The sequence below is a fragment of the Arthroderma uncinatum genome (genome assembly GCF_011692745.1).
Source record: "Arthroderma uncinatum strain CBS 119779 chromosome Unknown scaffold2, whole genome shotgun sequence".
In the NCBI taxonomy this organism is placed as follows: Eukaryota; Fungi; Ascomycota; class Eurotiomycetes; order Onygenales; family Arthrodermataceae; genus Arthroderma; species Arthroderma uncinatum.
The window spans coordinates 3,438,863-3,456,118 of record NW_022983864.1 but is presented as its reverse complement, the minus strand read 5'-3'; the positions used below and the strand labels follow the sequence as shown (position 1 = coordinate 3,456,118).

Below are 17,256 nucleotides of genomic sequence, written 5' to 3'. Positions count from 1 at the left end.
ATAGAAAGGTAAGCAGTATGGTGCTCGATATTTGGAGGCTAGGATCAGGTGTACAGAGTAACGTCAGACATGGACGGTTTGCTGGCTTCACAACTGCATGATGATGTGATAGTCTGTTCCGGTCAAGCTTTTAGGACTTCTTGGCATCACTTCTGGGGCAAAAGGAGATATCTAGGCCTCAAAGCAAGCAATTATGGATAAATGGATATATTTTGCCTATATAAAGTACGCCATAAACCGTTGGGCCACACCCGTCATAAAAGCAGTTAAGAATCATCAAATAAAGTAAAGCAAGCTATCGATTAATTTCTGATCGCAATCGCCCAGCCGCAGTCGTTGCGGGGGGCTCCGGCCAATTCCCTACAGCATCTTCCACTTCGTCTAAGAAAGTACTGCTATTGTGAACGCAGGTCCCGCCTAGGACAACACGGATGCCAGGAGAGCTAGCATTGACCTGCGCTACCATCTTTGCTTCCTCATACGTTACTCCTCCGACCATGAAGATGATGATATCCTGCGGCTTGTCTCGAGTGTGTCCACCGCCCTCCAAGAACGGATATTGGAGCTCCTTTAGTCTGCCTTTTATCAGGTTTTGAAGAGTAGCTTCTAGACGAGGAGAGTGCTGGGTGTAGACGTTTTCTACACCCTTGAGACCCTTGAACCGATCACGCGCTCCAGTTAGAAAGGAGGCTGATTCGAAGAGATCTGAAAACCCGCCGGCAACTGGGGGTGCCTGTAGAGAATGATGGTACGCCAGAAGTTTCGGGATTATACTTATTTTATGTGGTGGAACATTGCCAGCTGCTGTGAGGAGGTCGATGAGGACAGGGAGCGTGTTTGAAGGTTGTTTTTCGTAACGGATGGCATAAAGGGCAACGAGACGCAGTTTGTTTTCCACCGTCACAGTAGGGGATTGGATGAATCTTTGGAGAGACTGGTATAAGGGAGTAAGCAGCCGTAGACATTATGTAATGGGACAAGAGAACGAGCTCGACTACTAACCTTGAGGTCATTCGCATGATTATCGTTGCAGGCTAAGCTTTGTTCCAGCTCGCTCACGTTCAACAGGTCATGCTCTCCAACATTTCTACTGAGCTCCCCCACGAGGGCAACATGCTTGCTAACATTTCCAGAAAGCTTTCGAAACTCAGGATAATCCTCGACGAATCGTTTCATGTCGGAGATAGATTCGATGCTCATGTTAGTTTTCGTCCTGGACTGGTATTGTTCAACGTATTCCTTGATATTCCCACCAAGGTCGCCGAAATTCTGATACATGTTCTTCTTGAAGAATGGATCTTGGTCTTGGGCGATAACGATTTCTCTAAGTTCAGGTCGGATATCTGGGACCTCACTTAGGTCAACCCGGCCATTTGTAATTCCTAGCACCTCATGCACCATCGCCTGGTATGTCCATTGGGTTAACAAAGGAGTTATAGGATCGTCGCGTCGGTCAAGGATAAGTAGAATCGGAGGTGTGTCGGGTTTTCTGAAATTGAACAGTTGTTCCTCCTGGGTGAGCTGGTACCTGACCTCGGTAGCAAGCTTCTTAGCCATTAAACTGTTTTTCTCATATCGTATCAACGGATTCTTTTTCAAGGATAGTAATAGCGCAATTACACCTTCTGTGGTCCGCTGTAACGCATCCGTATTCCAAAGATCTGGCGAGTGGCTCCAGATCCGCTGTCTGGGGAAACCAATGTTGAAATGGCAAAAGTCCGGGTTTATTACCAGGAAATCGGCGAAATGCTCTTGCAAGGATTTAACAACTTCGTGGTCATCCGCTTCGGCCAGCCTTTCGAGTGACGACTTGCGAACAACGTTGCTAAAATAAACATAGTATTCGCCGTATTTCGGCGCTCGTAGCTCGTCGATGAGGAATTGTATCGAGTCCGGAGAAGGGCGGACAAAGCATAGACACCTGAGATGCCTCATGCGCTCGCGGGACTGGTTATCGAGACGATCGATGAGGTATACTTCGTGGTTAAGGAGAGCGGACTGGGTCATTGCAGTTGACACGATGGGTAACTATGGAGTCGGTTAGACTAGAGCTTGAGAGAAAAGAAGGTCGCGTCTCCCACGGTCTCACTATCAAGCAGCAATATCTTCATTTTGGACGAGGAGCTCGCGGTGGCTGTATCTCCCGTGGTCACCATCTTGGAGATGTAACCCGAGACCGCAGAGAAGACATCCATGGCGATAGGTAAATGTTTAAAATAGCTGGGAGAAAGGCTCAGGTTATCGCTTTCATGGGAGATGCTGGCTCCAAGCTGCTGTTGAGCTATGGCTAAGCAACCGCATGGCCAGATCTAAACGCGTAGGCGACTTTTGATGATGCCTGGTGTCTAGATAGCTTCAACCCTCGACTTTGTCATGTGATTTCAATATCAACCACCTGGCAGGCGAGCTCGATCTTTATCATCCTCTTCGGAAATGGTTTATGAACATGGCCGCTTTCCCTCCTGCTGATTCACTTGAATTTCTTCTACTTCCGACGCCTTTACAAGAATTCGCACGGTTTCAATATCGCCTTCGCCATGAACCACCACACCCGACGGCCTATCTCGACCGATATAGTATTCGGAACGGTCACATTTGACTTATGGTCGGTGCGTTGAAGACCCATCTCACGACCCAGCAATAGCCCTGTGGAAATTAAGGAACGATATCGCAGCGAGACGCCTTCGAGATTGCAGAGTAGGAAAGATAGAATAATAATCCCCTGGATGGTCTCCTGCGCAATAGGCGGACCGTTACTTCCGCCATTGAGTATATCATACGTCTCCTTGATCCAGAAAGCAGTTTGCGCATTAGCCTGGGCCGAAGACGAGAAGAGAAAATCCTCATAGCCGATATCATCATGTGGCCCCCATACATGCGTTACGCTGGCAACAATGCTGAAAAGCAGGACGACGTGACCAAGTTTAACGGGCTCTTGACGGGCGATCTGCCGGTACAGCTCGTCGATTACTCCAGGCAGCGAAGGGTGATGGACAACATGATGGATGTAGCTCGCGCTGTTGATAAATTTGTCAACAAGCACTCTGGCCTCGTCATGTTGCGGCAGCAATACACATCCACTGGATCTGCCAGGCTGCATCATAAGGCTGCGTTCCAGGGGAATAGCCCGGATGTGATCGACCCTGAACACCAAGTCGTCGACATCGACGGGCTCCTGTCCGGCAGAGTGAGCAAGAGGATTGCAACAGAACGGGATGGGTGAAACACACATAGGAGCCCTGGCCTATGGATATGCATTTGAGACGAGCGACCAACTCCTCGCTCACCGGGCCAAACCCAGACGATACAGGCGCGCCTGTATCCACCCGCAGCGAGGCGAAGCTAGAAGGTGACTCCGGCAAGGAGAAATTGGAGCCATTTCTATGCTGCTGGAGGGAAGCGGTGGTGGTCTGGTCCGTAACTCGCTTTTCCAGGTCCTCTGCCAGCTTTCGAAGGTTCTGTATCTGAGCCAGCAAATCTCCTTGGCCCGTGGTAGCCACAGCGGGCTGTGGAAGTGATACTGGTAGTGGTGAGGGTATGGCGACAGAGGTTGCTTGCCGTCGATTCTCAAGCTGGTTCTGTTCTAAGTCTTCGCCAGCGGTGGACCCAAAAAGACACCTTATGCCCCGAGACTTGCAGTTAGTGCAAGGCAACGGTCTATCACAGCGGATCTTACGCGAGCGGCAGAAGTTGCATGAGTAGTAAACCTTACGATGGGGACGCATCCTATCGTCTGATGCTGGCATCGTGTGTTTAGGGAATGCTTCGGGTATAATATAGTGTGGTAAGCGTTGTACGGGAATTGGTTATATAGATACTGCTCCTTTTCTCTACTGCTCTATAGTACAAACCAACTATAAGTTCATCACAACGGAAGAAACTATTGGAGAGCAGACCTGAACACGTGAACAGGTAGTTTTCAGCCTTGATAGAAGGGCGCGACTAGTAGGGGTGGAAAGGCTGAACTTTCTACCATCAACTATCAATATCTAGTTATTCTATTATTTTCCCTTTTTTCCCCCTTTAATAAGTATATTTATAACAATCCTAGCTCTTGCTATACAAAAAGTAGCTATACCTAGATAGTTCAACTTTATTATCGTTCGTTTTAATGAAAATGATCTCAAATTGATATGTTGTAAACTAATTATGTAGCTTCCCATATCTTAGCAGGGCGCTGGGAGAAGGGTTGTCATTGTTCTTCTTGCTACATATGTGGACATGATTTCAATTTAATCAAGGCGACTCAGTAGTTAGGTTCTTATACACTGCCTAAGAATGAGACTAGTTTTCTATATAGCGTCTAGGCTGTTACGTCTAATGGTGGGTGGTTGTAATTTGGGGTTGTATTACTAGGACAATTTGAGATAAAAGTGCTCATGTGTGAAGGACCAAGTTGCAGCCAAACTTTTATAAAGTTCAGAAATCAATCCTAAAGTGCTTCAACTCACGCAATCGCTGGCCATAAATATAAAAGATGAAAGGAAGTGGAATAAATGCAACAGCAATGAATCCAAGGATCGAAGTTCCCCAACCAATCCCCAGCTTGCCATACATAGCAGGGCCTGCTAGGCGCAGAAATGTTGCAAAAAGACAGTGGAAAATGGTGCTCGAAGCTGTCACTGAGGCAACATAGACGGTGTATGCGTCGACAAGATACAAGGTGCTGGTCATCTGATTTGGTGTTAGAGATGCAGAAATATTGACGACGAGAGGTAGACCTACGTATGTAATAACCATACCGCCACTGATGAAGCCGGTTCCGATGATGGGAACGATCCAGTACAGCTTGCCCTCAGCCGTCCAGGCGTACCAGAACAGCCCGATGGGCACGAAAATTCCTCCAATGTCGCCAGGCCCGACGCGCCGCTGCCGAAGCCATACTGATTACCGAAGGCTCGTGGAAAGGTGGTAAAGCATAAGTACAGATAGCTGTAAACAATGGCGGCGTACAGTGACAAAGAGAGGACGATGGGTAAGAGAAGCATCCTCGGGGGACGCAAAATGGAGAAGGCAAAGAGCTGGGGTGACGTTTTGCCCGTGTCGAGGGCCGAGCGAATATTCATATTGCCTGTTTCTCTGCGCAAGCGCTCCGTCTTACGCTTGATCAACACAAAGGGATATGACTCCTGCATGAAGAACACCACCACTATAGCAAGAACTGCAGTGGCAATCGCCATTACCCAGAAGGCCCAGCGCTATCCCACCGCGGGCGTCAGGTAGCCGCCGACGATGGGCCCCACGGACGGTCCAAGAACAGCACCGATCACATAGGCTGCCATGGCTCCCGCACGTTTCTCCCGCGGCACCATATCGGCTATAGAGCCCGTTCTGAGTGTGACGGGGCATGAGCCCGCAACACCGGCAAAGAGTCAAAACACAGTTAGTGACGAGAGGTTATTAGCCACGGCGCAAGCCACGTTGAAGATGAGGAACAGGACGATGCAAATCTTGTACAGACTTGCGCGTCCGTACATCTCAGATAGGGGGGCAATCATGATGGGACCGAACGCGTAACCTAACAGATATATTGTGGTCGCAAATGCCAGGAGTGTCTCGTTGGTAGTGTTGAAATACACCATGATATCGCCCGCAGCAGAGGAGCTAATTGTTGAACCGATGGGTCTGCATAAGAGGGTGATAAGCCAGTGCTCTGTACAAATCGGCCGGAGACGAAGGATAGCATATGGAAACATACGAGAGCAGCGTCACCATTGTCACCATTGTAATGGCGGCTGCCTTCTTGCCTGAAGACCAGTTCATGGGGTTTTTCGGGTCATTGGGTCCATCAAAGTCGACCACGTCGGGATCCAGGACTGCGTCATCTAACTTTTCTTCTACTGATAAGCGCTTGAAATCGGTGGTTTCGGGACCGGAGTGAGTGACCAATTTGTTGTCACAGGTTTTTGATGGCTTCCCCTCGTCAGTCATAGTAATAGAGGCAAAATTGGAGGGGCACGTCTCAAACGGGGGCTAAGCTGCCAAAGAGGGGAGCACAGTGAGATAAGTGGGAGTGAAGCGATTGCATTCCGTACGATCTGGCGGCTGGCAGGCTATACATGGTGAGGTTACGTGGTAGATATAATGAGCAAAATCCCTAACAAGAACACCCATAACTAAGTAATGGCGATATAGTTCTCAGATCTGGCTTTTTAACAGTGGGTCCCGTAGTTAACTCTAACCTTATACCGCGGAAAACCCGCGGCGACGCGCATAACTTAGCCTTTGCAGATACTCAGGTGTATAGGAGAGACGCAGTAGCCTCTGCGGACGGCGGACGGTGTCGCGGAAATTCCTTAACTGACTAACGGTTATATTAAGATATAAACGGCAGCCTTTTGCTTACAAGAGGTCCAAACATTCGTTTTCTTACCATGACGCCATATTTGCACGTCCCCAATCAGCTTTGAGATTTTACCTTGCTGATTAATACTAGATTTTCATGGCCTGTTCATGTGGCCTTCGAGGTTTCGGGGGATGGAGGGATAGGATATTAGTAACAGCCCTAAATGATTAGCAAGAAAAGTCGCATTATATCTCCGTACTTCGTAGAATCAGTCTTGCTATAAGAGCTCGCATATACATACTTGGATCTAAATTTGGCATCTCGCTGATCCACTAGTTATGCGCCCCTGCAGGCCCTGCCGATCTCTCAAAGTTTAGATGGAGACAGAGAAAAGACTAAATGTTATAAATATCCCTTAACCATAGTATAGGAAAATCAATATCATAGCGTACAGTAGACACAGTAAGAATGTGAGGGTGAAAGGGGAAAGAATGAGAAATGACTGCGATTGCAACTTGCCTTGCCAGGTCATAGGACACGTAGCCATTTTAGCAGACCATCATCCTGCAAACACCCAGGAGCATTGATCGGATGCTATATACAGGGAAAAAGGATTGAAAGTCCGGGGCGAATATACATTGTAGAGTAAATATCAAACAAACGTATTAAAATACAAAGAACAACTAGAGACTAGTGAGGTTTTAAGAACAGACCATTTTTAACTTGGCCATATAATCAGGATTCCAGGTAATAACCGCCGCTTTAAACTCGTGGGCCCTACATATCTCCTCAATGGAACAGGTCCGTCTCTTGTCCGAGGTTTTAAATATGAAAGTTGCTTTGTATAAGCTAGGTGGAAAAGGGCGATAACACTCTACAACCACCGGAGTCATTTCTGGCTCCACCGGCTGAAGTGTATATAGGCTAAGAATACCTATATCTCATTAGTCTCCTGAGATAAACATCAGCTGGGCATGACGTACGCACCTCTGATAACGCTAAGAGGATAAATATGCCGCTCCCTTATATGTTGAGGTTTCCTTATTTGGCTGGGTCGATCGGAATTCTGCGTACATCGACTCGGCGGTGGCGCTGGTGGACATTGCGAATGCTCGAAATAAGTATGGGATGTGTCTTTAGCCTGCTTGCCATTCTTTTCCTGAAAGTAGTGATCCCAGTACATTGTCGACCTCTCAGGTGTATATGGTTTTGTAATCAAACCCTTTTCCGAGGCAACGGCCGGGATCTCCTTTGGTATTGGCTTTTGGAAGGTAGGAAAACAGCATAGAGATTGAGGCGGCATATCTTCAAGATTCCTTAGACGATCGCGAACTATCAGACTTAATTCAAAGGCATCAAGGTATGGTTTGTAAATGGCAGAGAGGCGTCCAAGCTCCAAGAAGCCGGGAGCTCTCTTATAGGCATTATTTCTAAAACTATGGAGCACTTTGTGGCCAGCATGAGCATCGCTATTTGTCAAATGAAAAACCATTGAGCCAAAAAGCGACGCCGCTTGTTGGGCAGCAGAGAAGCTTTTCTTTTAACACACACTCCCAGCCTGATAGGGCACTAGGGTGTGGAGGCAGGCTGAAATATGGGTGTAGAGTTGATTGTTGATTTGGCCGATGAGTTGGTCAGGGTGAGCACTCTATTGGTGGCTTGTCCTATGAATAATGGTGGTGCCCCTTATTGGCCTCGGGGCCTCATGGCCTATTGAAAAATGGGCTGTATAGAGCTAGATTCGAACCAAGGGTCCTGAGGTAGTAAATATGCGCCAAGGGGGCTCATAACTGTCAAATGAAACCCATTGAGGCAAAAAGCCACGGCGCTTGTTGGGCAGCAGAGAATCTTTTGACATTATCCTAAGATATGTCTGAAACTTGTGGAGCTAACTTTCCGGTGGACTTTCCGGTGGATCCGCCATCACGGCCCGCGTTCCTAACCTTGAGCATAAAAAGTATGGTGATCCAGTTAAGCATCAGTTCACTAACTCTAGTTGACGCCTCTTGGCAATTCCGGTATTTCGAATCTTTGAATCTATTTTAGACAACCGCTCGTAAGAAAATTGAGCTCAAGGGCTAACAAAATGAAGAACTATGAGGTGAGTCTCGTTAACAACGGTGGATCCATATGCTAAAGAGAAATAGGAAGCCGTACGCTGCTTAAATAGTCGACGGGCACGCGCGAAGACTAATATAAACGACATGCGGGGTTCAGATGATATGGCGAAATGGCTACAGCTTCTCGGACACTCAGTACGTGTATATATCTTTTGTCACGCAACTTTGTTGAACGGAAAGATAGGTCGAAGATCTGAATCGCCTGAATATCATTCATGTTGCAGGAACAAAGGGGAAAGGGAGTACCTGCGCATTTGTCGCATCGTTCCTTAAAGCGCATAGAAACAATACCGGGTACCCACGAAAGGTTGGGCTATACACATCACCGCATATATACAACATACGCGAGAGGGTTTGTATCAACGGCGAGCCAATATCACGGAATCTTTTCGCCGTCAGATTCTTCGAGATCTGGGATAAGCTGCCCGGCGAGGCAACAGACACTCTAGATATACCCCGGTATCTCCAGCTTTTAGCACTTCTCTCTTTCCACGTCTTCATACAAGAGAAGGTTGATGTGGCGGTCTATGAGACCCATCTCGGCGGGGAATTTGATGCCACAAACGTCATTAGTGCGCCAATTGTAACAGCTCTTACATCGATTTCAATGGATCATGTTAACTTACTTGGACCAACGATCGAGAATATTGCGTGGCATAAGGCGGGGATATTTAAATCGGGATGTCCAGCATTTTCTACTCTTCAAGAACCAATGGTTGCAACAGTCCTTCAGCAGCGAGCTGCTGAACAGAAAGTATCACTCAAATTTATTGGCCTTGATAGTGGCCTTCCGACCAGCGCAGTGGCTCTGAAACCAAAAATACAAAAGCTCAATTGCTCTTTGGCTCTTGCAGTGTTCCGTGCTTGGTTGTCTGCAAAAATACCTACAGAGCGGAGCAACATTGACAATGACATCATTCGTGGAATTGAGGAATTTAGTTGGCCAGGACGATACCAGCAAATCAATGATCAAAATTATCAGTGGTTTCTTGACGAAGCACACACTGAGTTAAGCCTATATTACGCGGTCGAGTGGTTTGCAGAGAGAGCTAGGGAGAGTCAGAAGTGAGTCTGCCTAATCCGAAGCCTAGGGCTATGCATTGACTCATTAGTATTCCTACTCCCACGCGGATTCTAATTTCTAGTCACTTTTCAAATCGAGATGGAATAGCTCTTCTGCGTAATATTGCGAACTCTTTACTCGATAATAACATTCAGGTGCAGCACGTTATTATAAGCTCATATGATGAAATACCGGATGGCCGAACCCGGATTGGTATGTGCATGTCTACCAGCAACGTATTATAAAAGCTAACCTAGTCTTCAGACCGGAATCTCACCAACCGCTTCTCTCGAGAGGTACAAGAAAGTTATGCAGAGTTTTGGAGAACATTTGATCCAACTGCAAGAGTATCATGCGAACGAACAATTGAGGAGACGTTATGTCGAGCCAAAGAAATAGGAGATTTGAGCAGCGGCATGCAAGCCTTGGTAACAGGAAGTCTACATCTGGTCAGTGGCGCGCTCTATCTTTTAGAGGCCGGCCATTCAAACTCGCAGCTACCCCAATGACCGGCAGTGGCAGGCAGAAGATGGCTCGCGGAGCGGGTGATCAGGGATAATGCAAAAGATAATAACAGCCCCAGCGAGGTCCCACGCGTGGAGAAGCGTCGGGTGGCCCTGTTGTTACTTTATTTGATTTATAGCCCCAACGCCTAATAACCAACGTCAGCTATATATAAGGGGGTTGACTTCCTCCTTCTTTACTATATAATGATTCTCTATCCAGTCTGTCCCTACCCAATTGAAATGTCTAGATCATTAACTAGTCACGGAAGGTCGATCAGATTATATATAATCTCTGTATAGGAAACGGCTCTGGTCTCCCTCAGGTACGCTGCGGTGTGGTTGGATAATTCCCACGGACTCTGGGGTCTGGTATCTTCATTTTTACTCCAGACAAGTGTTGTGTACACTAATTTTTAGATGAGTATTTTTTCTCATGTCATTCCTGCTCCCGTGGATCACAAAATATCCACATCCGCTTGACATATTGGCAATGCACCTAAAATAGAGTCACATTTCAGGATCAGTTTCTGCCTCCGATTCGTCGTGGTCTAGAGAAGACAGTTCAAAGCTACGCCTCCTTTTCCGCCCGCGGAACTCCTCATCTTCCGGTTGGGGTTGTATCCTATCCCGCTGTCGCTTTCGTGGGCTTTGGCTGCCGGATTTAATCCCAGCGATCAACTGCCTGCATTTTTCACGAGAGTATTCAACAACCTTTACCTCATTATCGATATAAAGCGATAGTATCCGTGTTCTACCTTCCATAAGGAATGGTGTAGAATAAGAGAATATGGACCAAGCGAACCGAGCAAAGAGGTACTCAGTTACAACCCCAGTTAGAGGTTGCAAAGTAACATTGTGATAGCAGTTAACGAGTTCGAGAGAGGAACCCGAAGCTAAGACATGGATGACGAAAGTATCGGCTTTTGGGACTATTACAAACCGCTTTTGATCAAAGAGAGCATGAATGTCAGAGCGGAGCAGAATAGTATTAGATGTATCGTGTATACACTCAGCATCGGGACGTATATTGGCGTACTGGGACATGCTGTTTTGATTATACCACTGTTGCTCGCTCTGGGGTATGAGATAGGCAGGTTCGGTGCCTTCAGTATAGTTTGTTACTCGACAAGAGATATCACGGGTGACGGGAGCTGGAACCAAGCTGCTTTGACGCGGTAATCGACGTTCTGGCAGATCAGGAAGAGCCTGGTCTCGCCATGAGGAGGGCAAAATTTTTGGGAATCTATAGTGCGAGAAAGAGGGAGTAACGGGAAATTTTTCTATATTATCTGTTATTAGCCAAAATATATTTTAGGGATAGTCACATACCATCTGGGGACATATCTGGCAGTCGAAAGTAGTATTTACTCTTCTGAAGAATAGAGTTACTACCCTCCTTAATGCATTCTCCAGTTCTCGTCTCTGCTAAGAACCCGTCCCATCTATTCCCAGCGAGGATTGCGCACGCAATCCGAGCAGTTTCATGATGGATGCCGCCAGTCGAATGGTCGAGCCCGAGGAAAGCGATAAGAGTGTATGAATCATCTTTATAAGCAGGGTGTTGGATAAAGATCTTTCGACGAGGGAGTTCGACCTGGCAAATACTACGATCTGGATGTGAGGGAGTTCGGTATGGCGAGCGTGGTCGAAAAGAAATATCCGACATTTTTATATATATAGAATGCGGTGTTCGAGAGGTTCAACACGAGCTCGAGGCCTGGAGAAGATGGCTTGTTATGGTGTTCCAAAGATGTTTCAAAGGGAAAGAATACACGAGGGCTGTGTGGAGCACGTGCTAAGCCCTGTATCGTACCTGTATTCGTGTAAAACGTCAAGAATTTAAGTAAATTACGCATAGTCCAGATGAGTAAGCAAGGCAGAAAAGCAGCCATATTCAGATACCGGATCCGGAATATCATAATACTTACCATCAAGCATTGCTGGGTGGCTGAATTGGTTAGGCACCCCGGTTTCGAATCCTATGTTGGCAATCAAAAATTTACAACCATGCGGCGCAGGCCTGACACAGACGACTGGGGTCCTTTTATCCCTCCGGTCCTTATCTTTGCTCCAGCTGATCCTAGCCAGACAATCAATATCGATATCGATACGAGAGATTATTCAACCCGTTTTGAACATAAAGGGTTAGTTATCCCGCAGGGAGACCGTTCTATACCCGCTGGCTTATATAGCGAGGCAGTGTACCGGGAAGATGAAGGTACCTATGAGGACGGTACCTGGTTGCTACTCCCCTTTCAGCTACGGGTAGATGGCCAGCCCGAGCAAGGAGCTCGGAAGAGCGATGGTAGTATGGTTTCCCCTGGAACTATATTCCAGTTATTTCAGCCAGGCTTTCTACCTTTTGGAGGTAACCATCCACAAAGCTTAGAGAGACTACTCGACCGATGGCGAGAACTGGTTGACACTGGGGTTTGGACCGTGGGAGATTCTGGTGTAGAAGGGGACATTGATACCTTTCGAGATGCTGATACTGGTGCATGGCGAGATTATTGGATTCCAACTGAGCGGTGATATACTAGAACTACTGGCTATATAATACTGCCCAATTTTGGAGTGGCCGAAATCGTCAATCTAGACGGAAACAATCCGATTTGTTAAACGAAGAATATATGCAGTGTTGGGTGGTGATTTAAACCTAGACTACCTATTGATCATTCAGCACTGCAGACGGGTAATCTAAGAATGACACTCGAAGTGCTATCAGTAAGCTCAGCACACAGGAGCTCGTGTCAAATGCTCTGACTATCTAGTAGGCTAGCAATTATAGTAATTTGGCTGCATTTGAATCCTCTCTTCCCAGGAGGGTCAAATAGATAGCAGATATAGGCCTATAGGTGAATATAGAGAAAGAAGAGAAAAGAGAAAAAGGGAAAGTGAGAAAAATAGGAATTTAAGAGAGGGGAAGGACTTCTTATCTATAGGGTAAGGGGTATACTAGATAACTGTCCCATCGCGTAGACTTGATAGTAGTTAAAGCGCTTATATGGGTTTAGATGAAGTGGAATACGCGTGAAGTCCTATAAAGGCGTGGGGGTTAGAAGGGAAGTCGGGTGAATAAGCAGGAATAAAAAGCGGCCATATTATCATGATAGATCTAGGTTTCAATATCGACCAGGGCTGTTGGTTTAGTGGTATAATACCCCCTTAGCATGGGGGTGGTCCAGGGTTCGATTCCCTGACAGTCCATTTTTTTTGCTCTTCCTATATCTTGACTTTCACGAAAGTAGGCGCACTTTAGTTCGGCTAGCTTATCTAAATATCCTTACTTTTTAGTAGAATTAAGTATATATATGTGAGGCTACGATGGGGATCAATAGCTAGTAACGCTGTGATAGCGGGAATTGGTAATGAATATGTCGAACTAGTAGGTAGGATTGATAATGAGCTAACCACTGACCTCCTAAAGGGGTCAGTGTCTTTGAGTTATTTATGTGTTGCTCATCACGTGATTAGGGTAACCAGGATCACGTGATAGGGCATGGGTTCTGGTCACATGGTCTGGCATGACAATATATAATATATTAATATCACAATTTATATTTTAATATAGAGAATAAAGTCTAATATTTTATCTATTAGCGTCTTTTATTACCTAGTAAGGCTCAGTCAAAAGTAGTATAATCTATATACAGAGTAGAGACATCGAATATTGAGCAGTAGAGTTCATTAACCTGACTGTTCAGATTTATATATAGATTTTTTAGTATAATACCCCCTTAGCATGGGGGTGGTCTAGGGTTCGATTCCCTGACAGTCCATTTTTTTTGCATCTTTAATTTTTGCTGGCCTCACCTAAATACTTCCTTCTCCGACTCTGTAGATACCTTCATTCCCTTACATACCCTGTGGAAGCGCTTTACGGAGTAAGTATTTCTATTTTTGTCGGGTCTACGCGATGGCATGGTCACCTAGCGAAGGGAGGCGCTTTTGCCCCTTTAAATCCCAATTTCCCGCGCTTCCTTTCACCTACAAGGCCGTATCTACCGCCTATTTGAATCTCCCTAAAATTGGGCCACCTTCTACATAGCTTGACGGTTTAGAAAGAGAATAGAATAAGTTCGATAAGACTGAATGGAAAAGACGACGTTGAGAAGCATAGCTACGGGGTACCACTCGTTCTTTAACCGAGCTTGCCTCCTCAGCTCCGAGGCCCCAGGCGCCTACAGTGTCTGCTATCTTCCAATGAGAAGTTCTATATACATTATGATATTAGAGTAGAGTAGAGGATATATTTAAACAGAGTCCAGCAGTGATCTGGGGGGGGGGGGGGGGGGGGGGGGGTGGTTTTCCTTCGACATAAACAGACACAGGCTGGGTGGTGAGACGATACACTCGGGAGCTGAGCAAGCTCGTCGAATCGAGCGGTTGCCCTCCCATAGGCTGAGTCGCCGATATGGAAAATGTTTCGATGTGATCCAGAGGGATTTCCATATTGGTTGTGAAAATTATTTCTGTGTCTTCTAAAAGCATGGAAGGCCACAATCCAATTGCCACAGTCGTCATAACAATATTCAAGTTTAAGATTCTTGCAAATGTATTACATATGTGACAGACGAGCCTCCCATTGCGCTTGGTGTTTATGTGCCATTGGAGATATTGGAGATTGGTATATACACTGCTGCCGCCGTAGCGGCGGCAGGAGTAATTCTTTGGCATATCTCTTGGGTATAGGGGAGCTAGTTGCCTGTAGGAATATTCGTTCATGCAAGCACTTCGGCAGGCTATAGTTTTTCCGTAACATTAATATCCTCAGGCCCCTTAGCCAAAAAACATCCCCCCAGGCAAGTTCTTGTGAATATGCCTCCAGGGCTGATGTCATGCGGGACAGTTTGTATGCGTACTTGACTGTTTAGGTAGTATATGTGGGTTCATGCTCCTATTCTCGTAGATTCTGTTCCAAAACAGCTTCACCTTTCTCGGGTTCTAGCAACCTTAACTTGCGAACATGCATGAGCAGTTTCAGGGCACCCACAGGGGTCACACCTTCAACACGGCGCGCCATACCAATGCTTACTGGGCGCACTTTCTCCAAAGCATGACGCTCCTCGGTGCTCAAACCAAGCATTTTGCTATAGTCTATGTCGGAAGGGAGTAAAAGGCTCTCATCTCGTTCAAAGGATAGAGCCGTCGCCTCCTGTCGTTTGGTGTATGGAGCATAGCGGCCTTCAATGGCTACTCGAGATTTAATTTCGGGGGGAAACGAAGAAAGAGTGTGGAGGACACCAGGTGAGGAGTCGATGTGTGGAATAATGTCATCAAGTAAAACTCCGTTATGTGAGAGGAGTTCAAAAGCAGACCGGACGGTGGAGTCTGTACGAACAGGGAATCCCTTTCGTGACCAGGACGGGGATGGATACTTGGTGTTTTCGAGGAGTGTCTGTAGGTAGGATAGTTGCTCCTTGGTCTCGTTGAAATGGCTCCAACGCTTGTCGAATACAACGCCAGCAGCACGTCCCTTCGCCGTTAGCCGTAAGTCTGCGTTATCTGAGCGTGTTGAAATACGATATTCACTTCGAGTCGTGAACATGCGATAGGGCTCGGAGACTCCCTTGGTAATAAGGTCATCCACCATGATTCCAATGAATCCATCCGCGCGCGAGAGGGTCATTGGTGGTTTGGACTGGGAAGCGAGTCCTGCATTAATACCTGCAAGTATACCTTGCGCCGCAGCTTCTTCATACCCAGTTGTGCCGTTTATTTGGCCGGCAAGGTACAACCCACTAATCAGTTTCGTTTCGAGTGTAGGGCGTAATGATCGTGGGTCAACATAGTCATACTCCACCCCGTAACCAGGTTGAAGCATAGTTACGTTCTCCAATCCGCGAACGGTTCGTAACATCTTTTCCTGAGCGTCGGCGGGAATGGTCATTGAGATTCCGTTCGGGTAAATCACATCGTTTGGCGCGAGCCCTTCAGGTTCTAACCAAATCATATGCCTGGGTTTATCCTTGAACTTGATGATTTTCGACTCCAGAGAAGGACAATAACGTGGGCCGTTGACACTTTCGCGGATATGAATAGACCTGTCTAGATTCTCTCGTACAACGTCATGAGACGCTTCGTTCGTGTAGGCTGACCAGCAGCTTAGTTGGCCCTCATTCCCAATCTGCACTGAGTCGTTGAGATACGAAAAGGGACTTGGAGGTGAATCGCCTGGCTGGACTTCGAGTGTGCTGAAATCGATGGTCTTCCGGTCTAATCTTGGGGGTGTACCTGTCTTGAGACGGCCGAGCTTGAAACCTGCTTCACGAAGCGACTTGCTCAGCCCAAAAGTCGCTGCTTCTCCCATACGACCGGATGGGAAGACGTCCAATCCGATATGGATTTCGCCTCCTAGAAACGTGCCGGTCGTGATTATCACTTTCCCAGTGGGTATCACCTCGCCGGATTCCAGCCTGACCCCTACAATCTCGCCCTGAGATCCATTGAGATTTTCCACATTATCCTTCGATATGACGATATCTGCCACCTTTCCTTCCACGATGCTAAGGCCAGGTGTATTGGATAATTCCTCCAGCATATACTTCTTGTAGAGTGCGCGGTCAATCTGTGCTCGTGGACCCCAGACAGCCGGGCCTTTCGATTTGTTGAGTACCCGGAATTGGATGCCAGCTTTATCGACCGTCCTGCCAGCTACTCCATCAAGAGCGTCAATTTCACGGATCATTGTCCCTTTTCCTATCCCGCCGAAGCTTGGATTGCACGAGCAAACGCCAATGTCCGATCGAGAAGGAGTTATGAGGGCGGTTCTCGCGCCGGAACGAGCAGCTGCGGTACATGCTTCTGATCCAGCATGGCCGCCACCAATAACAATAACATCGTATGGCCTAATAAGAGATGACATTAGTCCTTAGAGCTGCCTAATATAGAGGGTGTGTATAACAAACCGAGTGCTGTCGCCAACAGTCGCGAATCCCCGTTGGAAGGGTCTGTGAACTGGATAAATCCTGTGTAGGCGAGAAAACGCCCTGGGCACCTGCGCCCTGATCATTGCAGCTCCCACAACTCTGTATATTAAGCTATCGCTGGGTTGACAGCAAGGCTGTACAAAAATCCTGGCATTGGACCTTTGGTCTTCATATGAATTTTGCTCCGAAGAAAAGAAAGTCAAAATGCCAAACATCACGGTGGAGAAAACCTTAAATAGCAACCAATCACGGGATCACTCTATCTTGTCAGCTTTTTGGCGGGAGAAAGCCGAGCTGCGGAAGTAGATATCCTGAGGATAACACTCTGCCAGCCCATCAAATAATCTATTGG

At 46.9% G+C, this 17,256-nt stretch overlaps 4 protein-coding genes and 1 non-coding gene across 5 annotated transcripts; 2 read left to right on the top strand and 3 right to left on the bottom strand.

The window, feature by feature from the left end:
* Positions 1–295: 295 nt before the first annotated feature.
* Positions 296–2,195, bottom strand: GIQ15_03023 (uncharacterized protein; the record flags this gene model as incomplete). The annotated part of the gene is made up of 3 exons (XM_033550440.1): positions 296–934; positions 1,003–2,028; positions 2,082–2,195. The coding sequence occupies 3 exons, from the start codon at positions 2,193–2,195 to the stop codon at positions 296–298; spliced, it is 1,779 nt and encodes a 592-aa protein (XP_033407601.1).
* Positions 2,196–2,500: 305 nt separating this feature from the next.
* Positions 2,501–5,931, bottom strand: GIQ15_03022 (uncharacterized protein; the record flags this gene model as incomplete). The annotated part of the gene is made up of 7 exons (XM_033550439.1): positions 2,501–3,175; positions 3,231–3,583; positions 4,452–4,674; positions 4,726–4,869; positions 5,208–5,331; positions 5,392–5,625; positions 5,699–5,931. 7 exons carry the CDS (start codon positions 5,929–5,931, stop codon positions 2,501–2,503), a joined length of 1,986 nt encoding a protein of 661 aa, XP_033407600.1.
* Positions 5,932–8,490: 2,559 nt separating this feature from the next.
* Positions 8,491–9,475, top strand: GIQ15_03021 (folylpolyglutamate synthase; the record flags this gene model as incomplete). The annotated part of the gene is made up of 2 exons (XM_033550438.1): positions 8,491–8,541; positions 8,591–9,475. The coding sequence occupies 2 exons, from the start codon at positions 8,491–8,493 to the stop codon at positions 9,473–9,475; spliced, it is 936 nt and encodes a 311-aa protein (XP_033407599.1).
* Positions 9,476–13,110: 3,635 nt separating this feature from the next.
* GIQ15_t0019 lies at positions 13,111–13,182 on the top strand. The gene has a single exon. It is a non-coding gene; the product is annotated as a tRNA-Ala (tRNA).
* A 1,690-nt stretch (positions 13,183–14,872) lies between these two features.
* Positions 14,873–16,840, bottom strand: GIQ15_03020 (uncharacterized protein; the record flags this gene model as incomplete). The annotated part of the gene is made up of 1 exon (XM_033550437.1): positions 14,873–16,840. The coding sequence occupies one exon, from the start codon at positions 16,838–16,840 to the stop codon at positions 14,873–14,875; it is 1,968 nt and encodes a 655-aa protein (XP_033407598.1).
* Between the last annotated feature and the right edge of the window lie 416 nt (positions 16,841–17,256).